At 54.1% G+C, this 24,912-nt stretch overlaps 2 protein-coding genes and 1 long non-coding RNA gene across 13 annotated transcripts in view; 2 read left to right on the forward strand and 1 right to left on the reverse strand.

Annotated features, from left to right (window-relative positions):
• The window catches only part of CASKIN2 (CASK interacting protein 2), a 33,102-nt gene extending 24,717 nt beyond the window's left edge, over positions 1-8,385 (forward strand). For 3 of the 5 annotated variants that reach the window (XM_035342060.1, XM_035342061.1, XM_035342062.1), the window contains 10 exons: positions 237-419; positions 855-976; positions 1,422-1,503; positions 1,619-1,713; positions 1,928-2,038; positions 2,153-2,254; positions 2,450-2,588; positions 2,900-5,059; positions 5,207-5,525; positions 5,841-8,385. In XM_035342060.1, the coding sequence (XP_035197951.1) occupies positions 237-419; positions 855-976; positions 1,422-1,503; positions 1,619-1,713; positions 1,928-2,038; positions 2,153-2,254; positions 2,450-2,588; positions 2,900-5,059; positions 5,207-5,525; positions 5,841-5,937 (3,410 nt within the window). In that variant the 3' untranslated portion in view covers positions 5,938-8,385. Of the gene's footprint in view, positions 1-236; positions 420-854; positions 977-1,421; positions 1,504-1,618; positions 1,714-1,927; positions 2,039-2,152; positions 2,255-2,449; positions 2,589-2,899; positions 5,526-5,840 lie in introns of all 5 variants that reach the window. The other 2 variants (XM_035342059.1, XM_035342063.1) reach the window with 2 other exon arrangements.
• Positions 8,386-9,033: 648 nt separating this feature from the next.
• The window catches only part of TMEM94 (transmembrane protein 94), a 50,308-nt gene continuing 34,429 nt past the window's right edge, over positions 9,034-24,912 (reverse strand). For 4 of the 6 annotated variants that reach the window (XM_035342066.1, XM_035342067.1, XM_035342068.1 and 1 more), the window contains 16 exons: positions 23,708-23,810; positions 22,351-22,568; positions 20,971-21,152; positions 20,633-20,771; positions 19,891-20,006; positions 19,017-19,116; positions 17,460-17,568; positions 16,732-16,921; positions 16,123-16,200; positions 15,645-15,730; positions 15,004-15,085; positions 14,379-14,533; positions 13,939-14,033; positions 12,949-13,042; positions 12,522-12,692; positions 11,627-11,699 (listed from right to left, as the gene is read on the reverse strand). In XM_035342066.1, the coding sequence (XP_035197957.1) occupies positions 11,627-11,699; positions 12,522-12,692; positions 12,949-13,042; positions 13,939-14,033; positions 14,379-14,533; positions 15,004-15,085; positions 15,645-15,730; positions 16,123-16,200; positions 16,732-16,921; positions 17,460-17,568; positions 19,017-19,116; positions 19,891-20,006; positions 20,633-20,771; positions 20,971-21,152; positions 22,351-22,568; positions 23,708-23,810 (1,991 nt within the window). Of the gene's footprint in view, positions 11,700-12,521; positions 12,693-12,948; positions 13,043-13,938; positions 14,034-14,378; positions 14,534-15,003; positions 15,086-15,644; positions 15,731-16,122; positions 16,201-16,731; positions 16,922-17,459; positions 17,569-19,016; positions 19,117-19,890; positions 20,007-20,632; positions 20,772-20,970; positions 21,153-22,350; positions 22,569-23,707; positions 23,811-24,912 lie in introns of all 6 variants that reach the window. The other 2 variants (XM_035342064.1, XM_035342065.1) reach the window with 2 other exon arrangements.
• Positions 13,253-23,806, forward strand: LOC118175659. Of its 2 annotated transcripts, none has more exons than XR_004755064.1 (3): positions 13,253-13,728; positions 20,266-20,315; positions 23,672-23,806. It is a non-coding gene; the product is annotated as an uncharacterized LOC118175659 (long non-coding RNA). The 2 variants fall into 2 exon arrangements; XR_004755063.1 differs by lacking the exons at positions 20,266-20,315; positions 23,672-23,806 and adding exons at positions 14,442-14,687; positions 14,847-15,024 and having other exon boundaries at positions 13,258-13,728.

The raw sequence follows: 24,912 nt of genomic DNA on the forward strand, positions 1-24,912 counted from the left end.
TGTCCTGGGTGCCTTGTCCCGATGTGAAACCACCTCTCCCTGCCCAGCCCTTCCCACAGGACAGGTCCCTGTCGCCCTGGCTAGCTAGGGGGCGGGGAAAGAAAGGATTCTGGTGGGCACAGGGGGTTGTATGACCGGTGGGGTGGAAGTTTGGGGGTCTGAGACTCAGATACCCCCCCCCCCCCCGCTGCCTCCTGCACAAGCTCTGACCACGCGTGTTTTGTCTTTGAATGCAGGCATGATCCTCCCCCGCATGGCACCCACGCACCAGCGCCAGGGCCCCCCCGGGGCCCTCACGGCTCCCCCCGGCGGGCTGCAGCACCTCCCCGACGAGTGTCCGCAGCAGGCAGCCCCAAGCATCCCAGCACCCTATGGCCACCTCACCCTAACCCGGACGGCCCCGGGCCCTGACAGCTCAGGTCAGGGGTGGGGCTGGGGAGGGAGAGGGGCCGGGGACCTTCCGCTGTCCCCAGCCCTGCCTGCACAGGGGACGTGGGGGAACGTTCTCCTTCCACCTCCCGGCAGGGAAGCAGCCAGACAAGAGGGAGCAGCCAGAGGGCAAGGGAGTTTAGGGGAGCCCATAGAGCAGCGCTTTCCCTCCTGGAATCTGTGGCCGTGTCCCCAGTTCCCACTTCCCCTTTGCGTGTCCCCTGCCAGCTGAGGTCACCCTGTCTGTGCTGTGTGTGCCGGGAGGGACTGATGCATGCTCTGTGGCCAGAAGGATCTTGTGGGAGGCTGTTTTTTTACTGCTGTCACTGCTGGCACGCGGGTCCCTGCTGGGGACCTCCGTGCCCTGTGTCAGCACCAGTCCCGGGGCACTGCTGACGACCTCCCTCCCCTTCTGTCCTGAGTAGCAGGAGACAGGAACAGCGTGGGCAGCGAGGGCAGCATCGGCAGCATCCGCAGTGCCGGCAGCGGCCAGAGCACCGAGGGCACCAACGGGCAGAGCACCAGCATCCTCATCGAGAATGCCAGGGTAGGTGCCAGCCCCTGCTCCCCCCATGTTGCTCCCCCAGCTCCACCCCATGTGGTGGCGATGGGGCCCAGCACGTTCCTGTAACCCCCTGCACCTCCTGGCAAGGAGCGGGGTTGCAGGAGCTGAGCACCCCCCCACCAAGCGTGTATTTGCTGCTGGGACTCAGTGGGGAAATGTTCCTGGGGCTGGAGTCCAGCAGCTCAGCTCTGGCCCTTTGGAGCGGGGCTGAGGCTGTGGTTCCTACCGTGTAACATCTCCTCCTCATCCTGAGTCACCTGAGGGGATAAAGAGGGCCCTGGGCCAAATCCTGCCCTGATCTCTCACTAGGGGCCAGCCCTTTGCTGGGTAATGCAGTGCTGAGCTCCCAGGGGTGCAAGGCAGACCCCCGGGGACGGGGCCCTCTCCGGAGGGATGTCCCTCCCCTCCTCACTCTTCCTCTCCCCAGCCGCTGCCCTCCACTGGCGACGACCTCCAACAACACCTCTTGGGATCAGAGCCTCGCAACGGGCAGTTGACTTCCACAGCAGGTGAGGGATACCCCAGCACCGGGGGGCCTTGGGGACAGCTGTCCCCCAGCCCTGGGGGCTGCTCAGTGCCCGGGTCCCCCTCTGACACTCTCTTCTCTCCTATCCTCTCTGCTAGGGCCACCAGGCCACCAGAGCCCTGGCAACTGTCCCCCAGGAGACAGGGTCTTCTCCCACCAGTTCTTGCGGCCTGAGCAGCTCCTGGAGGGGAAGGTGACTGGGCCAGCGGCGTGCAGGGTGGGAGGGCAATGCTTGGGGTTCTCAGCCCAGCTCTTTCTGCACTGGGCACATGGGACTGGGTCCTGGGGACACTGGGGCCGGGTGGGTCTCGCCCAAGAAGGTCCTGTCATTGTGCCCCAAGCAGTCAGGTCCTTCCAGGCCCTGCAGCCACAGTCACAGGCTGCTCTTTGCCTCGTCCTCTCCCCAGGACGCAGAAGCCATTTACAACTGGCTGAGGGAGTTCCAGCTTGAGTCGTACACTGCCAACTTCCTCAACGCCGGCTACGATGTCCCCACCATCAGCCGCATGACCCCTGAGGTAAGGCAGGTCCTTCCCTGCTGGCCTGCACCCCTTGAGCTGCCGGCGCTGGGTGCCCAGCGCTCCACGCTCCCCGTGCTGCTGCTGACTGCAGCCCCGTTCTGCTTGCGTTAGGATCTGACAGCCATCGGCGTGACCAAACCAGGGCACAGGAAGAAGATCTCCACTGAGATCGGGCAGCTCAGCATTGCCGAGTGGCTGCCCAACTACATCCCGGTGAGTCCCTGCACCGGGGCTTTGCTCTGTGGCACCCTCAGAGCTGCGTCCCGCAGGACAGGATGGGGTAAATGAGCTCTGAAGCGGCCAGAGAGACCCGCAAAAAGCAGGCTCCTGGCCAGGGGCATGGAGGGGATGGATGAAGGCACCGCCTGTCCCTTGCTGCTCATGACGGCCTCTCCGTGCTCTCTGCAGGCTGACCTGATGGATTGGCTCAGTGCCATCGGCTTGCCCCAGTACCACAAAAAGCTGGTGAACAACGGCTACGACTCCATCACCATCGTGACGGACCTGACGTGGGAGGATCTGCAAGAGATTGGCATCAACCAACTGGGTGAGTCCCAGCAAGGGTGCTGGGGTGGGCCAGGGCGGCCGAGTCTCCTGCCCGGGTCCCCGTGCCCTGACGTCCCTTGGGCCTGTCCTGTGCACCCAGAAAGAGCAGATCAGGGCCATCCCCGGGACTGCCCTGGGCAGGCTGGAACCAGGCTGAGCTGGGTGGACTTTGTTGGCAGTTTGTCTCCAGGTTTGGATAACCTGGATGTCTTTGCCCTGCTTCATGACATGACTGTGGCTTTTTCTTGGCCAAGAGGCCCTGTAGGATTGGAGCCAACTTAATGCCCCTTTCCTGTTGCCACCCTCCCACAGGCCACCAGAAGAAGATCATGCTGGCCGTCAAGAAGCTCAGAGACCTCCGCAAAAGCCTCAACCAAGCAGAAGCCACCCTGGCAAGACGCAAAGTCCCCGGTGCCCTGGACATTGTCACCATTGAGTCACTGGAGAATGGGGAATGCCAGTCCCCACACACTCCCAAAATGACAACATTCCAGGACAGCGAGCTCAGCTACGAGCTCCAGACAGCCATGTCCAACAGCTGCCACGAGACGCTCAGCATCAAGAACAGCCAGGGAATGTCGCGGAGCCAGGAGAGCATCGGGGTGCGGTCCCGAGGTTCAGGGCACTCGCAGGACAATGTTTTGTCCCGGCACCTCTCTAGCCCCTCGCAGGAGAGCCTGGGCAGCGGGGAGAGCAGCAGCAGCAGCGGGCAGTCCTGCGCGCCACCCCGCAGCAAGGAGAGCCCGGCCAGCCTGCCGGGACGGCCCAGCCCCGAGCCCTTTGGGAAGCTCGTCTCCCCCGAGGGGCTGAACGGCTACGCCAACGGCAGCGGGGGCAGCCCTCTCAAGGAGAGGAACTTGCCTGAAGGCACGGATCAGTACGCCCGGCCAACGGCTCAGAAAGGTGCTGGCCCTGCAGGGCCACCAGCAGTCACCCCTTGTACCCCTCCCCAGACCCCCAACAAGGCGACGGCCCCGTATGTCTTCATGTACCCGCACGTCTCCCTGAAATCCCCGACGGCCCCTTCCCTCCTGGGGGCCGAGCAGCCCAAGACCTTGGCACACCCCTACCCCTCCTTCCCTTCTGGGCAGAAGAGCAGCCTGCAGACATCAGCCCAAAAAGCCTTCTCCTACCTGCACAGCCAGTGCAGCCCCACCGAGCCGTCCAAGACTGCTGCGGCCCCGGGCACCTGGCAGGCAGGGGAGCAGCACAACGGGGGCGAAGGCTTCAAGTACAAGAAGCGGTCGCACAGCCTGAACCGCTACGCGCTGTCAGATGGAGAGCACGAAGAGGAGGAGGGGGTGCCCACCAGCACCCTGGGCTCCTATGCCACCTTGACGCGGCGGCCGGGCCGCAGCCAGATGCCACGGGCCTGCCTGCAGGCGGAAGCCAAGGTGACCCGCAGCCAATCCTTCGCCATCCGGGCCAAGCGCAAGGGACCCCCTCCGCCACCTCCCAAGCGTCTCAGTTCTGTCTCCAGCACCCCTGCCACCGAGGCGAACGGCGAGCAGCCCCCCGACCCCGAGCAGCAGCCTCCTGTCCCCCAGGACATGGCTGATGCGGGTGCCAGCCCCGGTGACACCAGTCGCAGCAGGACAGTGAGGAACCTGGCAGCTGCACTGGAGGGGACACCCGGGGCAAGCCCACCCAAGCCCCTTCTGGCTCCAAAACCTCTGCATGTGGCTCAGGACTCTCTCTCCAGGGCCAGTGTGGACGATCGGTCCTATGATGGCGGTGATACTGGCAGTACCGTGCTTGCTGACGCTGGCAGGGACGCCTTTGAGAGCAGCAAGCCGCGGAGACGGACACTGAGTGAGCCCAGCGCTCCCATGACGGAGGCTGTGCAGGTCGGGCGGGAGGACGCCTGCTCAGACACGGAGGAGGAGGCCAAGCCCGAGGTCTCCTCATCCTCCCAGAACAGCTCCAGCGAGTGCATCCCCTTTGCAGAAGAAGGCAACTTAACCATCAAGCAGCGTCCGAAGCCTGCTGGGCACCCCAAGGCCGACGCTGCGGTGCAGGATGCAGAGCCCAGTTCCCAGCCTGCAGAGCCCCCGTGCTCTGCTGGGAAGGAGCCGGCGGCACCTGCTGCCACCAAGGAGCCGCCCGTGCTGGAGTTCAACCTCACCGAGTCGGACACGGTGAAGCGCCGGCCCCGCTTCAAGGAGCGGGAGCCGCTGCAGGCTGTGCTGAAGGCATTCAGCCTGGCAGGGCAGGCAGAGGCGGGTGGCAGCCCCGCGCCCCAGTACGCCCAGGCCCAAGCTGTGAGCATTGTGGGCCCCACCACTGGGCCGGCACCACGGGCCGGGCTGGCTGGAGACACCTTTGATGATGACAGCGTGGAGTTCAGGATTGCCGAGATAGAGAAGAGCATCTTGTCGCTGGAGAAGGGGATCAAGAAGACACCGAGCCCCACCAAAGCCCCCAGCCCCACGGAGCTGCTCAGCACTGCCGTGGTGAGGACACCTGCTCCAGGTATGGGGTCTCAGGGGGGTCTCTCTGAGGCGGTGGCAAGGCCTGAGGCTCCCTCCTTCCCCTGCTGGGTCAGGACAGCATCCCCGGCTGGCCAGGAGGCAAGGGGGACCTGTGCCACCACGTGCCACGAGGCTTCTTCCCTTGCAGACGTCCCCGCCAAGCACACCTCAGTGGCATCCACCAAGCTGGTGTTCTCCGGGCCCAAGACCATCTACCAGCAAGTCCTGCAGCCCTCCCGCCACACTGTTGCTCCCTGGGCAGCCCCCGAGGCGGTGCCAGATGTGGTCGGGTCCCTGGCCGCTCCCAGCCCTCTGACGCTAGAGGCAAGCAGCAAGGTGTCGCCGAAGCCTTTGGCCGCTGCCCCGGGGACCGCCCTGGTCCAGCAGCGGCTGGAGCACACCAACTCCACCCTGGCTGCTGCGCTGCAGGCAGCTGAGAAGAAGATCACAGCGGAGGAGGTGGAGAGGTGAGGTGGTGCTGGGGGAGAGGAAAATGCTGGGGTGAGATCCTGGGGAGTGGAAGTGGGGAGCCCCCAGGCGGGGCAGGCAAAGGGCTTGGGGCCTGCAGCCCTGGCAGGCGGCAGTGGGTTCCCGGGCAGCCCCAAGGACTGAGCACGGGCTGCAGCCACCTGCACGCGGCCACCACGTGCCTGCGACCCACCAGGACGTGCGTGCTCCAGCCCAGCTGTGACCGGGAGGGTCAGGTCCCACCTGGCTGCCCCTGCCCAACGGCACCTCAAGCGTAGGGGCAGCATTTAACCAACTCTCCCTTCCCTCCCCAGCCCCCCTGGGGCCGTGCACTCGGCCAAGAACATCCTGGAGGACATCAGCAACATGTTCGATGATCTGGCCGACCAGCTGGACGCGATGCTGGACTGAGGCTTGCTCCCTCCTTCCCTTCCCCGCCTCCGGCTGCTCTGCCAGTGCCGTCGTGATGGGGGGAGAGCGGATCCGGTGCCGCGTGGTGCCTCCAGGTCTCTCCAGCCGCCTCCCTCCCTGCACTTTGCACTGTGGCCGGGAACGTGGCTGCCCCTCCTCACCCACCCCGTGTCACCGGCCCCAGAGCCACCCGGCTCCGTGTCACACGCTCCGGCACAGCCGCGGGGGTCAGGCGTTTCCCACCAGACTGGCAGCAGGAGGAGAGCCCGGAGGGGCTGCGCATGTGGTCCTGGAGGCCGCGGAGAAGCCCTCGCTCCCTCGCACAGCACTGAGGAGCCTCCACAAGGGACCTTTTTCTTTCCACACTGCGTTGCCGAGTCCTGCCTCTTATTATTTATCCCCTGCCAACAAAGTGTCAAAGGAAAGACCTCCCTGGGCAGCCGCCACGGAGCTGGCTATTTACTGAGCAGATCCCAGCCCCGGCAGGGCCTGACAGCAGCTAAAAGAAGACAGGGCTTGTCGCGATTTGGCAGCTTACGGAGTGAGAAGGAACCTTCCTGCTTTTTTTGCTGCTTTTTCCAAACGCATCAGCGTCAGGCAGCGTGTAATCTGAGCGGATCGAAATCCCCCGCTGGGACCCACAGCCCCTCAGGAGGGGGCTGGCACAGCCTGCAGAGCTGCGGGACGCGGGGGGCTACCTGCACCCTCCCGCAGCGCCGAGGATGGCTGCAGGGTCCTCGCAGGATGCCTGCGCAGCGCCGAAGGCCGCACACGGCTGTGCGCCCAGCAGGATCGCGCTGCTACACTGAGGCTGCCCTCTGCTGCCACTGTGCGACACAAACTGCCGGCCCCAGTGTTCCCAGGGCAGAAGTAGCAGAGTGGTTAGCGGGGTTTTTTGTTTTTTGTTTTTTTTTTTGGTTTGTTTTCCCTCCCCTATTTCCCCTTTTTTTTTGGGGGGGTGGCCCCCTTTTCCCGCTGCCCCTCCCTGCAGGGAGGTGCTGGCACAAACCCAGCCCTGAACGTCGCTAAGCGGTGGCAGCGTTTGGGACTGCGCACGATGCTTCCTCGCACTAAAACCCAGCGGGAGAGGTGACCCCGCATGCACGGGGTGAATTCAGCTCAGCAACAGCTACTGTAAATACACGCTGGATGCAGTCACAGCCCCGTGGCTGCAGCAGGGGAACAGCAGTGATAGCTCATTGCATCCAAGCAGTAGGAACGGCTGCATAGCTTGAAGACAGATTTCTCTAGCAGGATCTGTTTAGTAGTGCATGTCTAAATATGTCCAAGAGCCCCAAACTTGGCTTGCACTCGGCATGCCAAGCAAATGAAAGCATCAGAGCACCAGAAGGGAACCTAAGATTGGACTGAAGTGCCATTTGTTACAAAAATTCCAGACGAAGGGAAAAAAAATTCCAACCCTTACCCCTTTTTAAAAAAATCACCCGCACAAAACCCAACTGGAAAGGGAGGAGGTGGCCGAAGAGGCGGGTGCTCCCCAGCCCTTTGGGGAGTTTGGGACTGACTTTGCCTGCTCGCAGCCCCTCGCTCCCTGCACTGAGAAAGGCGCGGAGCCCGCCTGTTCGGGTCCCCAGGGCTCACCAGCAGCGGCTGTGCCACGGGCCCAGCATGGCGGGAGGCGCCAGCCTGGCTTTGGGCTGAAAAGCACAGATGAAAAATCCCTGAAAAAAGTAAAATAAAATAAAATCATTGGCTGGGACTTGAGGTCAGTTTGAGGCGATTTAGACACCTCTCTCCTGGCCAGTTGGTTGCTCTGTTTTATACATCACATTGAGTGTATTTAAATGACCGAGTCCGACAGGCAAGTGCTGCGCCATGGACCTGACTGGTTTTAAAACAGCTCCAACCAGTGGCACTTTAACGAAAGGTTTGCAGAAACCTTTTAAAACTGATTTTTATTCTCACAAGTCAATCTGGGGCAAGCCCAGTTATTTTTTTCCAATGTTGATAAAACTGTAAATGTTTTTTTAAAGGCCAATGTATATATTTTAAATGTGATTTATTATATATATTTACTAACCAGAACTGCAAGTCTTGTACTCTGGGGTCAGGGATAAGAGGACACTGGGGTGGAGCTGTCGCTGTCTGAGCCACCTGAGGGCACCATCATGTTGCTCTCATTGTCAATAAGGGAATTAAACATTTGTTTTGCAGAAGAATGCCTATTTTTTAAGCTCTAGATCTCTATTTTGAAGCTACTGTATGGTGTGTAAGTTATGTACACTGCAACTGGGACTAACTGACCCTGGCTGCACCTGCTCTGTGCAGCAAGACAGTGAGGGGAAAAAATAGCCCATGTAAGCACCAGACTGACAACAGATTTTAAACCATCTGCTCTGTTTGTGTTGATCATGTGTTTTGTTTTCCACTAACATCCGTTAAGACTAAATTCTATTAAACAGTGGGGCATATTTTACCCTTTTGATAGTTCTGCCTAGTTGTCTCCTTCGTGTCAAATCATACGAGCTTGTCTCCTGCTCTGTTTGAAGTTCATCGAGGATCAGCTTTATCCTGCCCCTTGAGTGCTTAAGAGCTGGGTTTCCTCAGATAATCTCCCTGGTAAGAGTTCTGCTGTCGCCTCCAGCGAGGTTAATGCTCAGTCTGAGCCTTACTACGTGGCAGTAACGTGCGGTGAGCGTGCTGGGGACCAGCACTGCCTTCCTGTGCCCCTCTGCCCAGCGTCGGGTCCTGCTTTGCTCAGGACAAGCAGCCCAGGGCTCCTCATCTCGCCACTGTGTTTTTCTCCAGTGCTCCCAGGGCCTGTCGCAGCTCACCCCGAGCCCTTTCACCATCGAAGCAGTCGGCAGCGACCATCCCAGCAACCACACGCGCTCTGCCTGGGACCGCAGAGACCAGGAGGTGAGTGAGGAGTTTCTCTGGGCAGGGCCTGCAGGGCTGCGCATCCGCCCCGGGCTGGGCAGAAACTGGCAGAAAGCGCCAGGATCAGATCCCAGGAGAATCCAGCTCTCGGGCTGTGCTCCTGGCCCAGAGGTGACCCCGTTACCTGTGCCATGACCAACAAACACATTTTGACCTCCTCGCCCTGCTGGGTGCAAACGCCCTCCCACGCTCACAGGGCGTTACCAAGACAGTTGTTTATTGCCGTTCATACAGTGGATGTGTGCGGGTTAGGGTTCGTTTCTTTTTTTTTATACAAGTTTTAATACAAATCAAATATTTTTACATACATCCCAAAAATTTTAATATAAAATATACACCATTTAAAAACATCTCGATGTAGGAAACTTCATACTGAAGCCGTTCACCCTGGTCCTCAGGTGCCTCAGTGGCGGAGGGGAGGGTGGCAATGGCAACACCATCCAAAAGGCTCCGTTCCTACGCCTTGGCTCCCTCCAAGTCTAACGTGGGAAGGAGGGTGCAGGAAAATAAACGTTTGTGATCACCCAGAGAAGGAAACCTCAGAGTTGCCTCCTCTAGAGGAAGGTGTGGCCAGCAGGAAGCCCTGGTAGCTGCTGCCTTTTATCACCTACAACAGTTAAGTGGCACAAAGCAAGAGCTAGGTCGGGGAAAGCTGCCCTGCGGGGATAGCAGTGAGTGGCTTGGCGCTGCCTCTAGTGGCAGCTCAGCTTGGCCACGGAGGAGATCGTGTCCCACTTGCCAGCCAGCCCTGGCATCAGAAGGACAAGCTGGTTTCTCAAGTGCCAGTGATAACAGATCTGCAGCTGGCACGCAGTGAGTTAAGCGCGACTGAGAAATGCAGCGTGTTCTCCCTGAGCCAGGCAGCCCTGCGGACCTGGAAGGAGCGAAGGAAGAGCTCAGCCCAGCTGGCAGAGGTGAGCAGACCCCCTGCGAGCAGGACTGGCCGGGTATTGCTGCGATGCAGGAGGGCAGCCCTGCCTTTCCCCAGCGAGCACCTGGCTCCCAGCCCTGCCTGGCTCCCCCCACCCAGCCCTGCCAGCAGCAGAGCCCAAACGGCTGCTCTGCAGCTGCTCCAGCTGCAGGAACAGGGCCCCGGTCTCCAGACACCCGCACCTGGCCCCCTCCAGCAGCCCCCCTCTGTCCCCAGAGTGCAGAGACTGACCCTACCCCTGCTCCACGCTCCTACCAGACCCGCAGCCAGAAGGGTATTGCTTAGAGACGCGCAGTGTGCGTCCTCCCTGCGTTTGCTGAAATGAGAGGAAGACGAGGTGGAGCAGCGGGTAGGGCTGGGGTTCCCGTCCAGCTCCCTGCCTGCCAGGGAAGGAGCAGCAGCCACTTCTTAGCCTTGGACACCAAAGGGAAACAGCCGTGTATTTAGTGTTAATATTGGAAGCAAAAACTGTGCCAGGATTTGTCAGGTTTAGCCAATTTTTAGAACTAGGAAGAGAGTCAGCATCTCCATGAGCTGCAAATATTCTGGTAGCCAAGCCTGTGTGCTCCTGTTTGACCCCCAAGTGTCAGCCCTCAACAGCACCAGTGTTCCCAGTACTGCTGGGGTCTGTACAGGAGCACATGTGCTGCGCCGGGGCAAACCGCGGGTTACAGAGCCCTCAGTGGAAGGTCAGATGAAGAAGGGACCTCCAGAAAAACAGGTAACAGCCATGAGGGCAGAAGCATGAAGGGGAGAGTTCCAAACACTAGCACAGAAAGGCATGATGAGAGGGGCTTCCCGTGCCTTGGAGAGCAGCAGGGTCCCTGGCTGGGAAAGGAGCCGTCCACCAGCTCCGTGTTAGTCACAGCCGCAAGATGCGGATGGAAAGACATCTCCTTCCCTCCATGGCAGGGGTAGGCAGGTCTCAGGTTTTCTCTGTAGCTACAAATACTGCCGTGGCCTTCTCAAGCAGGCATTTTACTGAAGCAGAACAGCAATCCAAATCACCAAAAGGAGGACAGTTACAACCCTGCCTCTCTGGGGGCTGTTAAAGCATACACGAGCTGGATCAGCAGGGCTGGAGGGAGCTGTCCTGATTCCCTGTGCACCTTATAAGCAGGGTCAGATGCAGACAAGTTTTCCTTAAAGCCCTGCCTCATCCTTCTCTCAAAGTACTCGACAGCTGGCACGTGGCTACAGCAACAACGCTAGAGGGCAGGCCTGGCACAAGCTGGCCATTGCGGGGCTTTTCTAGCGTGGTGCCCAAGACCCCTTCCAGCGTCCCTCTGGGAATGTGAGCTCCAGCCCTCACCTGGCACCTAGCGCTCCTGGAGGTGCAGGGGAGATGGCTGACAGAGGTAGGTGAGGGCACGCGCAAGCATGCACATGCACATCATCCAGGAAAGCAGGCAGAGAAGGAAAAAATGGGTTTCAATAGAAATCTCTGGCCTCAGCAGCCCTACGTCTCTCCCCTTCTGGCCCCAGATTGTCCTGCCAGGTCAAGGAAACCCATCTGCTCACACAGAGGGAAGGAGTCACTTGATTTCAGCATCACCGTGATACTAACAAAAACCTCTAGTAATAAATAAAGGAAGAGCAGCCTGAACAGCCACCAGAGCTTGCAGGCTCCCTCAGAGCACCCTGGCAGGCCAGGGAGGGGCTGCATACCTGCTGGGGGATCCTGATGGCAGTGCCCTGCCTGGGCCCCCCAGGAAGGAAGGTGCTGATGCGGTTTTGCAAGGAGGCCGTCTGGTTTGCATGTGTGAAAGAAACTCCCTGAGCCTTTGGTGCAGCCGCTCTCCCAGTGCAGGATGTGTCTGTCTGCCCCTGGCCCCAGGGAACTCAAGTTGGGAGGTTTTAAAACGGAGAATTCATCCCCAGCTTTGTTTCAAACTGCAACTTCTGCCTCTTCTGGTAACGCACCCGGACCCTGGAGGAGACAGGAGAGAGCAGAGTCGGTACGTGGAGGGACAAAAGGCAGGTAAAGCTGCCCCGCTCTGGTTCCTGAGCCCTGAGAAACAGAGAAACCCCTGACCTGGGCCTTCTGCTGCTCTTGAGAGGAGAATCAAATCCAGAGAGCAACCCATCATCGCACAGCTACCCCACCCAGCCAAGTCCTATATCCAAGGCCACCAGACGCAGCAGAGAAAGGCCCAGAATCCCCTCCCAGGAACAGAGATGAGGGCTCTGTCCCCATCACGGCTCCCTGTAACCCCCACCGCCTTTCCTCACCAGCCCCCTTTCCTGAATCCATGCTCAGTAGTGTTAACTCCCAGCTCCAGCTGCTCCCTGTGCTAGAACAGCCAGTCACTTTGCCTGCTACGAATTCTTGGCTTCAGCCACTTCCCGTGAAAACGAGTCCCACAGTTCAGGCAGCGTGTGAAGACGTATTTCCTCCACTGTGATTCAATGCCTCCCTGTCCTCCTGGGACAAGATGGAGAGAACAGCCCTCTCCAAGCCATACTGGTATTTCACAGACCTTGGCTGTCTCCTCCTCATTGGAGGGAGATAAGGAAATTTCGGTCTCCCTTCCTGCTCCCAATCACTGCCCCTGCCCACCCCTGACCCTCTTTCCTCCCCTGTGCTTCCTCCCGGAGAGGTGGAACATGAGCTTGCACACAATAGCCAGGTGATTTACACAATGCAATCATCTTTTCCTTTTTATTCCCCACCCTGTTCCCTCTGCAGCTCAAGGCCAGGCTGCAGTGAGGCTCCTGCCCTTTGTCTCCATCTCCCCTACCACCCCCATACCTGATTTCGTGCAGCTTGACAATCTCGTTGATGATAACCACGAGGATCAAGGAAAGAAAACCCAGGAGCCATGAGACGGGGGAGATGGAAACGTAGTTAAAGGTCAATGGAGAACTGAGGTTTTCCCAGAGTTTCAGGTCCAGAACAGTCTGCGCCACTTGCCCCAGCAATCTAGGATCACAGACAGACACAGCAGACCTCAGCAGAGCGAACACGCTTCCCAGGAGCTGCAGATCAGGGCTCAGGCCCAGACGTACCACTGCCGAGTTCACAACAGGGATGCTTCACCTGTGTGAGGTTCAGCAGCGCAGAACCCTTGCCACGTATTAATCCCTTTCCTCCGCGCCAGCAAACTGGTGCTGGAGGACCTACAGCCCTCCTTCCCTCCGCACCGCGGAGCGCCGCGTCAGGGCCCAGGGATACTCACACGACAGCCACAGTAAGCGTCCACCAGCGGTTGGAGAGGGGGCTCTTCTTCCACAGTGGCTTGGTGCGATGGACGTGGGTGATGGATATGAAAACTGCAGGTACAGATGGAGCAGGGGGTTATTTAGCATCACACGTAGATACGTCGCTTCACAGTACACACCAGCAGCTGTTGCTCCAAAGGGATATGAGGTTTGTGTTCCTGAAACCAAACCTGCATTCCAAGTCCTTCCAGACCAGACTCCCCACAGCAAATCCAAGTCCCCAGATACGCAAAGGGGGCCATGGGAGCAGTACTGCACCGCCTTACTCACTGCGGGCACGCTGGGGTTTGTTCTCAGCCCGCTGTGCTAACGTAACCCACGCTACCGCTCATCAGAACAGCTGCCCCTCAAATCAGGAGGCATACCTGTGGATGTGGACACCCTACACATCTCAACACGCAACGTTCTGCACACCAAGGCACACCACCACCTGACGTGGGGGAAAGGGAGCAGAGGCCCGTTAATGTTACACGAGAGCAGCTGGAGCTGCTCTGCTCAGCAACCACGCGCAGGTGATGGGAGTCGGCCAGAGCCTGGCTCCCCTCCCCTCCAGAGGGGATAAAAAGCCTTCCAACTCCAGGGGATGTTTCACAACATGGCAGCAGGGGTGGAGGAACTTTTAAGGCAAGGAATGTTTCTGCAGAGCTGCAGGCTACTGCTAGTTGGTTTGCAAGGAGGCAAAGATGGAGGCTGCCCTTTTGGTGAGACTGGAAGGGGACCAGCGCTTCGCCAGGCAGGTAAGAGGTAGAATCAGCTCCAAAGGTGCTGTTTTTACTTTGTTAGGGCACTGTATAGGGTGAGGGGCTTCATGTCAAAAGACCAATAGAGTCTCCACTTCTAATGAAGTTTGTGTCCTCTGGCACAATGAGGGACACAGAAATAAACAAAGGATGCAAGTTTTCCCCCAGAGTTGGGGGGTGGGTGCTGAGTGCTGCAAGCGGACTCACCTGTGTGTAAAACAATCAGGCCAGCTGTGAGCTTCTGGGCTACAAGAAGAGCATTGGAAAATGTCCCAAACCAGTCAGGAGCACCACCAGCATTGCTAGTAAACGAGACGACACAGGGAAGAAGTCAGGAACAGTACGGACTCGCTGTCTGACCCATTTCCACCAGAGCCCTGCCTGTCTCTGATAGCTGAGCAAACCAGATGTGAGCTCGGAGTCTTTTCTCAGTAGAACAATGGGCTGTCCTCAGGGGGTGACTGAGCAAGGCCAGGCTTTGCCCCAAAGGTGCAATTGTCCAGGCCAGGAAGAGCGCCTGGCCTTCTGCACAGCCACTACAGCCAGCTCATGCAAGAGCCTGAAGCTTGTTAGAGGGGGTCGGCACCACCTGGGAATGGCAAGAGCAGCAGGCACCGCAGGGTGTCGGCTCGTGCCAGGTTCCTCACCTGTGCAGCATGATGGAGGAGCAGGCTGTGAGATTGAGGCTGGTAGTGTTCACCTCTCTGCAGGACTCATGCAGCGTGAACCCGAAGCAGATGAGGCACGAACAGATGGTCAGGCTGAATTTCAGCAGGAAGCAGAGCAGGAAGTAGTGCTGAGTCTGTGGAGAAGGGAGAGGCAGGAGAGTGACACGGGCATGTCACCGGCCCAACCTCCCCGGTGTGAACCATCAGAGGCTGCAGTACAGATCTGGGATGTTGCGCTGTGGACCTGTCCTGCAAGCGTACTGGTACTAAGGGATTCCCTTCGTCACTGTGACAACATTAACTGCCCAGGGAAGTGGTTGAGTCACCATCCCTGGAGGTCTTTAAAAAATGTTTAGATGTAGAGCTTAGCAATAGGGTTTAGTGGAGGACTTTTAGTGTTAGGTCAGAGGTTGGACTAGGTGATCTTGGAGGTCTCTTCCAACCTAGATGACTTTGTGATTTGGTTAGGATGGCTCGTGCCACGGATCAGAGTTTACCAAGGGAGTTGGGAAGCCATGTTAGCACGGCCTCAGCTACGCATCAACGTGGGGACAAAGTAGAAAAGAAGAAAGGATGAACAAATCTTATCAGATGGGCTACCTACCTTCTTAGGAATGGAAGTCAAATTTTTCCCTGTTGCCATGGTCATGATGGAGCTGTGGGGAGGCTTACCCAGGAGTGAGATGCTGGAGAAAGGGAAGTTAGGCTTTACTAACAAGTTCAGGCACCACATCTGCTTTCTGGGCTAACATTTGAAGCCAAAGAACCTCCTCTGAGTGGAGCATTGGCACTTATCTGTCCCCTGCTCAAGCTGCGCTTGTATCCCACTCCCTGAAGCACATGCTGTACAAGTTCTCATGTATGGCAAGTGGATAAGGGAGAGGTAACTTCCAACTGTGTGATGGAGAAAATCTACCTATGGTATATATTGACCTCTGCCTGCCACCCTGTGCTCTCCATCACACCCCAGCCAGTGCAACAGTGTCAAAATCGGAAAATGATTCTCAGCTGGAGGCTCAAACAAGATAATAGCAGCTCTCAGCAGGCAGGGCTAACAGCAGTACACAAATTATCCTATCTGCGTTTCCAAGCACCTTGTCAAAGCAGGTGCTTAAAATAACCCTTGCAGCCTCCTTAGCACGCTGTGAGCCATGTTGGCTTCCTTTTACCATGGCCCCAGTGAGGCTGGGGGACTGGTCTGTGTATGCTGTGGGCAGGAGATTCCACTGTGCCTGATGGACTCACCTGAGCAGTGGGTAGCAGAAACAGGAGAGCCACACGATGTCCGTGGTACTGAGGATGGGGGGCAGCTGCACCAGGCAGGAGAGGAACTGGATGGGAACAATCCAGAGTGAAGAGCATGAGCAGTGCAGCATGGTCCTGTTACCCCGGCTGCCACCGTCCTCCCCCCAAACACTGGGATGAGCTGGTAACGAGGCTGCTGCTGCACAGCCACTCCACGTGTTTCAGGGTGCTGGAACAGGGATGCTTTTCTCCAGGTAAAAAGGGATCAGAGAGAAACCTCTGTAGGAGGGTCAAGGAGGAGGGGCAATGTAGGCTGGGATCTCATAGTCTCTATCTGTAACTTTCCCAGATGTGCTGTGTAAACGTGACTGAAGGCCACTGTCCCCCTTGCAAGGCTGCCCCACTGCAGCCACCCGTTATCCTCGCTAGCACTCCTGTCCTGTGACCTAAATGCTGTCCGCAGCCATGCTGGGCTCACCTGAATGACAACCAAGGTCAGCTGGCACTGCAGCAAGAAGAGGAAACACTTGCGGATCCCATATGTGGCGTGCCGTGCCTGGAAGGAAGCACAAACCCTCAGCCCTCGCTGATGGGAGCAGTTATCAGCCAAGAGCAATTATTGGCAGGCAGGGGCAGGCCTGTGGGGGAAGTGGGAGGGGAGAGCATCTGGACATGGTGTAAGCAAAAGGGGAAGGCCTCCTGCTTAGATACAGAGGTTGTGATGGAAGGGCAGAATTTAACCAAGGGCTAAGTTGAAACCTCCTGGATTTTCTGTGGTAACACTTCTCTCTAGTAGTTATTTTCCAGGTAGGGATCTCAATGAGTTTATACTTAATCGAGCTGAATGATATTTGTGCCCTGGTGCAACAGGGTACCGTTCCCAACATCCCCTACACCTTGGACTGCAAGAAGCAGGCAGGAAGAATATCTGTTGTGTTTCCTGAACAAAGGACAGGAGACCCAAGCAAAGTACTGTGGACAACTCAATGAGAATGCTCGCATGGGCTCCTGGCTTTGCTCCTCGTGAGCTGCAGGCAGAGGGGTGTGAGCAAGAGACAGAACTAGAATGGGGGTGTGCCTGGCTCACCTGCTCTATAAGCCTGATGATGCTGGTACTCTCTTCTTGGCGGAAGGACATGGAGCAAGGCAGGCTGTTGAGCTGCCCTGAAAGCTGCAGGGGGGTGAGCTCATCAGAGGCCTGAGTCATGGTGGTGCTGGTGGCGTAGCCAAAGGTCTCCCAGGAGCAGCGGGATGGGTAGAGAGGGTCCAGTGCTATACTGTATGGACAACATAGGAGTGTTAAGGAAAGACCTCATCCAGGAGGAGAAACCATGATCCACTGCAATCCAGCCTGTAAAGTCATGCTGTGCCATCTCTGTGTGCCTCGCTGGTAGAGTTCTGAGCTGGGATGTGAATTTAGGATCAGTCTCCCCAAAGATTATTTCCAGATAAATACTGAGCATATTTGGGTATGTGGCTCCAGGTGAACAGATTGGTTGATCCAGTAGGGAACTGCCATTATTTTGCCCAAACAACAAGCATTTCTAATTCCAGTTGGTGCACAATACTTCAGCATCTAAGTAACAGCTTCCTTTCAAAGATGTACAGAAATCTGTGTGTCAAGGGATCTAGGTAGTCACTCCATTAAAAATAAAAAAATAAAAATCCCATCCAATACCATCCAAATGTCCCTTATAAGCCCAACTAATGACAACAATAACTGTGAGCATCCCCCTGCCCAGTCACCAAGCCTGCTGTGTCCCACAGCTGGGCACACCAAGGCAGAGGCAGCTGGAAGACTGGATCCTGCCCCACCTGATATCACTCTGCAGGAAGAGGCAGCTGTTCCGCAGGTTGGCAGAGCTCCCCAGACAGCAAGTCACCTCCCCGTATTCCTGCATGATCTTGATCATCTCACACATGGCTGCCAGGGGACAGAAGGAGAAGCACAGCGCGTTATCTCTATGCTCACAGGTTTCATGTATGCTTTCCAGTCTGGATAGCAAGCAGTCATCTTTTAAAATGACCCCAGTTGGCATTCCTCAGACGTGTGTAGTCAGATCCAAAATCAAAGGGCACGATCAGATTGCTAATTAATTGTAGCCCAAGTGCCCTGCGTACCTGCCTTCTGCAGGCTGAGCTGTGATCCACAGAATTGTGACCCAGAGATCTGCACCTCTAGCATGTCTCTGTCAGAGCAGAGCTCTAGGTATACCCTGGGCATGTAACACAGGTGGCTTCAGCAACAAATGGTCTTGTTAGAAAACAGCAGAAATTAAACTTAGTTGAATAATTCAAATCTGGAAAAAAATACGCTTTCTAATTCTTCTCAGCAGCACCTCGCTGCTGTTCCAAGTCTGAAGGAACAAAGGAAATAAAACAAAGTACTCCAAATGCAGTGCCACACTTATTCCTGTTCAGAGCCAGCCCCTGTTCCTCCACTCCCAGCCTGACCTCTAGCCCTCATCAATCTTTTTCTTAATGTCCTTCTGAGGACTCTAAATCAAAGCTGCTGTGTGATCCAAGTTTTGTTCTGTAGCCCTGTGCACGGCACTCTGTGGATATACATGAGTTTTCTAGAATAGTCTGGGCACGCAAAAAAACAAACCAAACCACCACCTCTGCAGATTCCTGTGGAAACAATTGATCCAAGTGACTGGTGTACCCAGATCTGCAGCACAGCAAGGGGTTGGATGGAGTGGGGAAGTGCCACCTCTGTCAGCCAAAGGAAATTTACTGGGTACTGAATACCCAGGCAGGCTGGCTTGTAGCTGGTTCTCACTGGCACTCCTGTAAGCTGTGCCCAGAGGCACCTAAAATGCCAAACTGTAACAATTCTTAGCACTTTTACTGGAGGCTGGACAGGTATGAGCCAGCTAAGTACTCAGCCCCTTTAGATAAAATAGCATTTCTCAGAGAGAAATTTTGTCATTTTTGCTCTCCGCAATCAAAAGCTCTGCAAAGCAGCAGAAGGTGCTAACAGCAACTGCCAGAGGAGAAAAATACTTCTGGGAAGTGACTTCTGAGTTATATAAGGAAGCGAGGGTTGCAAGCAGAGATCAAAGTCTCCTGGCACACTGATAACACTTAATAACAGGCATTGTGGATGTTTGCTTTTGTCTCTTATGAATGCAAATTGAAAATGGAGTGGCTCTTAGCCCAATTCTGTAGCTAAGGAACAGTTATACTGAAGTCAAGACTGCCTCCCCGCAGGTAGCAATAGAGGGTGGTTAATACCAAAATGCCTGTCTGCGTTTCTGGACTGTATCCCTTTGCCTTGACCCATGTCCACACCCAGGTGAGCCAGAGCACAGGGATGGGGAATGTATCCATGCGTGGTAGGAGGACAGACCCAGGCTTTGTGCTACTTACTTTCTGGGGTGCAGTCTGTGAAGAGGGGCACCAGCAAAGGCACGTTGTCAATGTTTTGCAGGTGGGGTCTCACTTGGTGGATCCCCCGTGGAAGTTTGGCCTGAAAAAAGACAAAGAGGAGACTAAGCAGAAGTGTGTGTGAGGGAGGCGGTTAGCAAGGAACTGCTCAAATTAGAATTTCCAGAGTGCAACTTCAAGATCAGATATAAACTGATATCCCTGCAGACATAACCTGGCTTTCCCAAGCCCTTTTAAGAAGTCTTCTACTAAAGGTCTACCATGACATGGCAGACTGTCCGTGCTCTCCCTCTGGGTTTGTAAGATCAGCATCATAAAACTGTGCTCAAGTATTTCTAAGGAACTTTTACCCGTGTGGAGAAACTAGTTGGAGAACATGGGTTGTCTCCTGCCACCTATCTGCTATTTCAATTGCAGCCGTAACGTGCAGCAAAGGAATGTTTCTTCCTTCCTAAACACAGGCCTAATAGATTTTTTTGATGTTTCTCTTTCTCTGGTATTTCTGTAACCTCTGCTGAGAATGTCTGAGTTCTGTGAGGCAGGCAGAGCATGTCCCACGCCCTGACTGCTGGTCAGCACCTAATACTGCTCATGGGTGGGGAAGAAAGTTTCTTCTGTCTGCATGGAATGTGGGGATGTTCTCAGTTCCTGCCCAGCACGTGGGAAGGGGACCCAGATGGACTGAGATGAGCTTCTCAAGGCTGCTGTGAAGCTGGAAGTGGGAGGAGAAAGATCAGGACATGAACCAGTCATGAACCAGTCAATCAATTATCTTGAAAAAGGAATTCCCTCTGAGGTGCTGTTACACTGTTGACCGCGACAACAACACAAAGTGTGTAAGGAAAGGGGACCTCACCCTGTTACAGTCCTCCAGGAAGCTGGGGATATCGCTGTCTGTTGGCTGAAAGCTGATGAGATCTGAGTGCCCTTCCTCTTCCATCAGCAGGAGCCCCTCCACATCATCTCGAGAAACTGGAGCACAAAGAAACATCACAAACAATCACGAACTGGCCTCTGCCACTCCTGTGCCACCCACATGGTGTATTCACGTGGCACTGCAGAAGCCAGGAAGCGTGAAGCCTGATTTTTCTAGGTTAGCAAAGCTTAGATCCCCCTCAGTCATCTAAAATGCAATATTTTTAGATGACTAATCTGCTCAGAGGTAGATATGTGAGCATAGTCTCTGCTTTGAGACACAATGGTTTATCTGTTCTGTTCTTTCTTTTCCTAGGGGAAGAAGAGAGAGATGAAATCCCACTTAAAGAGAAGAGCAATGCACAGGTAAGAGACTGACCCTCAGTGGCTTGACCAGGGGCCTCAGCAAGAACCAAAAGTGATAATGAGCAGTTGTAAAATCACGGCAGCTGGTGCACAGAAGGATGTTTGTTTCCAACAACTGCAGTACTGACTGGGTAGGAATGCTATAAATGTAAGGCTCTCTCACTCACACATACACACACCTCAGGCCCATCCAGTTTTGTGCTCAAAGCTCTGAAGGATCAGGTATCTGGTGAGGACACAGGACCCTATGAACGGGTTTAAAAGAACCATCCAGGAAACAGGTGGCATTCAAAGTGGTTTAGGCGCAGTTCTCTCACCCTGATGTAGGTCATCGTGCAGGGAGCCAGCATGGCTGGGGCTAGAGGGAGGGATCTCTGAGCCAGGCACATCACCGTTGGGTGTTAAGGATATGTGACAATTCCAGCCAGTCTCAAGACCCATCTTCTCAGCAAACACCTATAGAAGAGCAGGCAAAAGAGTTCAGTGTAGCTATCCAGGCCAGAGTATTGCAGGCAATGTTGTATCAGAGTGTAGGTACCTACTGGACCCACTAGCTAGCTGAATCAGATTAACCTTAGATGGCACTGGAGCTAAACTCGCCAGACAGACAAGGCAGGGACATGCAAGTTCAGGGAGTTCAGCAAAGACAGCTTACCTTGCTTTTGAGCTCATCTTCCAGGGAGAAGTAGACAAAACGAATGCAGGCATTGACCAATCCATCAATGAGGCGGACAATGTCAAGACGGGCCTGATACTGAGATGAGACCATTCCCATGAAGATCTGTCCGCTCAGAGCCTGGATACAGTCCTCCTTCTCCATCACTTCCCCAATCCCTTCTTCAGGCATGCAAACAACACGCAATCACAGAGACAAGTGGCCACATGTGCATCAGACAACAGTACCCACGGTGGGAGAGTCCACCATGGTAATACCCAGGGACACGGTGCCCAGGCACACGGAAACATGTAGATACACACATACAGAAGGAAAATTGAAGACATCCATTTGTCCCAGCATACCCAGTCACAGAGGCAGTTTCAGAACATCCCCGCACATGTGACCAAGAGTACAAGTACGAAATAGACAGCATGGAAAGGAAAAAGACAAAACAGACAGGGATCAGTCACAAAGAACTGGGGCAGAAAGGTAAAGGATGTGTGCAGCATAATGTTCACATGTGCTTTTTAAACACCTCATACTGTGCTTCAACATGATGAGTCTGGCTGAGGCATCAGAGTATGAGGGGCTGATGCAGGGAACTGTTCCCTCCAGAGCCATTGCAGACACTCCCAAGGAGCCTGCGAACGCTCTTTGTCAAATTGCCTTCACCACCACCACATCAGCCTGTGGTGAATGGGAGCTTAATACAACATGAGGAGCAAAATAAAGAAATACTTCCCACAGCTGCAAAGTTTGCCACAGGTGAGACTGAAAAGGGTTCTGAAAACAGTCACCACTGCCTCAAAGCAGCTGGAAACCCTATTACTTACATTTTACAGTACGGGAGACCAAAGCAGAAAGAGATTAACGCTGGTCTTACAAGAGTCTCCTGAAGTTATGCAATGGTATGTGCTTATTTCTCAGTTTCCATTGCTGTTCTGGAGATGTACAATTTACATCTACTGGGAATCATATCCTTCAGCACAGCAACCAAATCTATCAAGGGAGAGTAGTCACATACCATCATATATCTAGTTCCTTTGAAGAAAACACAGCAAACGTGATTTCCATAACATTAGTCAAATAACAAACTAAGTGTCAAAATACTCCGAAGTCTTGACTCTCAGTTGCCTGCTTTAAGAAACAGACTTGCCACAAGTAGAACTCTGCAAGCTTCAATAGCTAAGCTAGAAACATACTTACGAGCTGCTACATCGTTACTTCCTCTGGAAAGGCATCTACTTTAGAAACCCTTAGTTCTCAATTTGCATCTGCTGCTCAGAATGAGAGTGTTCATACACTTCTAGACTGAGCAGAAAGAAAGCACCTGGCCTAGCAGCAGACGTTATTACATGCAGAACAGAACATACATACCATCTGAGCTCCAACTATTCCTTCGACTGCTCTGTTTGATGGGGGTTGTCCCAGGGAGATCACAGCATGTGAAGATAGCACTCTGCCCAGGGACCTGCACCAGCTCTATGCACTTGCCGTTGAGCTGGGAGGACAAGGCACAATGCATTGGCTTGTATGCAAAGGCGGAACAGTATCCTGAGAGGCAGGCCCGCTGGTAGAAATCTAACACCTTCTTCCTGTGTGGAAGAGACAAAGACCCAAGTTAGCAGAAACGTGCTGTGTTTCTGATTGTACCAGCTATAGTTCGGTGCAGAAGTCACTGACTGGGTAGGTGGAAAAATGTATTCTGTGAGGAGCAGGGCAGTGTTCCAACAGGGGCAGTGTTGAACATTGCTGGTTGTTCATCAGACAGATGAGTATGAACACAGTACGCTGAATGCTCTTATTGATGAACTCTGTGATTGTCTAAGGACTGCATGACAGCAGAAATTGAATTAACCAGAGTGAGGTTATCTGTAGTGAGATAAACACCAAGGAAGGAAACTTGATGATGGTAACTATGGCAGAGGTAGTTACAGCAACAGACTGTTCTTCTATCCCCTTTCATAGTTTGGGTCCCAGGAGCTGTATTTCAAGTCCACGCTTAGTCAATAATCAGTCACTAGAATAGTGTGAAGTTCCTTCTCTATGTTGAGCTCATAAAAGTAACAAATTAGACTATACATGGGATTTTTCATTGGGTGCTAAGATAATAAATACTCCAAAAAGTTCTAGTAGGAATTTTCTTATACCTGAGGATTAGCAGACCTAGAGGAACAACTTGCTGATATTCAATGAAAGTAAATGTTAATGGTTTGTCTGCTCTGCTAGAAAGAACAGAAATTTAGCCTCTAGATAAATATGCAACAGACACTGTCAGATGCTGGACAGCTACAACAGGACTAAAAGGGTGTGATGCATTGTGGAGGACTGGTTTGAAGGTGTCAGCTGTAGGCAGAATTGATCACTTTGCATTTCATGTAAGATATAAGCCATTTCTTGAATAAGAAAAACACTTCCCTGCCACCATCAAATGATCTGGTTATAATTCATTGTCCTGCTACATGGTACACAGTCCACTTACAAGAGGCTAATGTTAACAGATACGGCAGTAAATGGTTCAGCCTTACAGTCTGACAGATTACTTCTCGACATCTAATCTCTTGCACGGCTAGGGTTCTAATAATTATAAAGAAGAGACAGCTATGTTCATAACCTACTTCAAGCTTCTATTAAATAGCATAGGCATCAGTAAAGGGAATTTTAATAGAGTGGCCACGTTCCCTCTGCAAGTTTGCAGCAATTCCTGAATGTACCAAATGACAAAGCTGCCCACCTGTCAGAGCCAGAGAGGGGGTAGATATCGGTACCATCCCAAAAGTCTGTGCAGGCCTCAAGGATGATGTCAGCTGTCCCATGAGAAAACATCTGTTCAGTGCCTGAAATATGGAAGAACAATGAGTCAGCATCACCCATACAGGATCCCAGGCAAGAGTTCTCATAACAACTGCTCCTTTATTTGTCAAAACAGTGCTCCTACAAGCTGCCTTGATCCACTCCAGGTACTCGCATTCCTCTGTTGAAAGTCTTCAGTCCCCGTCAAGAAATTATTCAAGACTGGATGATATGTATGTGTTCAGCTGCTATTTGTGTCCAAGTGGGAATTCAAACAAGGCTGTGATAAAATGTGACCCAGGTAGTCAGCTCCTATTCTTCCCTTATGTTGTGTTAATCCCAGTCCTACAGAAGGTGGGGAAAAAATCTTGCTCCTGTATCCAATGGAAGAAGAAAATATATTCTTGTTTGCTTGTTCTCATGAGAGTGTCAACACCAGTGATGAGATTGTGGGGATCAAAGTCTGCCTGCACTGGAAAGTGCTAGGCCAGAAGTGGATCTTAAAGGGTAACAGCCATTCTTGAATAGCTTCTTTTCAAGTAGCAGAAGATAATTTAACAGCGTGACCAGCAGCATTAGGTAGCAGCCTGTTCCACAAAGGATCCTGAAAATGAGTTAAATCAGGACGGGTCAAAAGTTCAGCAAAACATACTAAAACAAAACCTCATGTTGTGATCAGGGAAGAACTGAAAATCAACAGATCCCACAGCTTGTCCTATTTTTTCCTTACACTACTTTACTTTTGAATACAGTCTTAAAATTGTTTGTTCCCTCTTGTAGGTTGAGGTGTTAAGTGTTTCTTGAAGGTGTGTGATGCTACTTGTCTGATGCAGGTCCCAGACACAGGAAACAAAGTGTGTCAGGCTGTCTCTCCTCTACCCTTCCTGTTCCCTTTCGTTTGCACTGATACATTAACATTGCACGCACGTAGACTTCACTGTCTAGGTTCCCTCCTCCAGCTGCTCTGTGACTTTGCCCCCAACAGCTTCAAAGCTGATCTAATGAAAAAAACATCACTGCCAAGAAAAATGAGCCCCAAGGCCTCTTGGAGGCATTGTTGCTGACTGCAAATGCTCACACTAGCTGGTGAAATCAAGAGCCAAGAATATCCACTCACACAAATCAGGCAGGGACCTTCAGGAACAC

This window comes from Oxyura jamaicensis, chromosome 18 (genome assembly GCF_011077185.1).
Source record: "Oxyura jamaicensis isolate SHBP4307 breed ruddy duck chromosome 18, BPBGC_Ojam_1.0, whole genome shotgun sequence".
Classification (NCBI taxonomy): Eukaryota; Metazoa; Chordata; class Aves; order Anseriformes; family Anatidae; genus Oxyura; species Oxyura jamaicensis.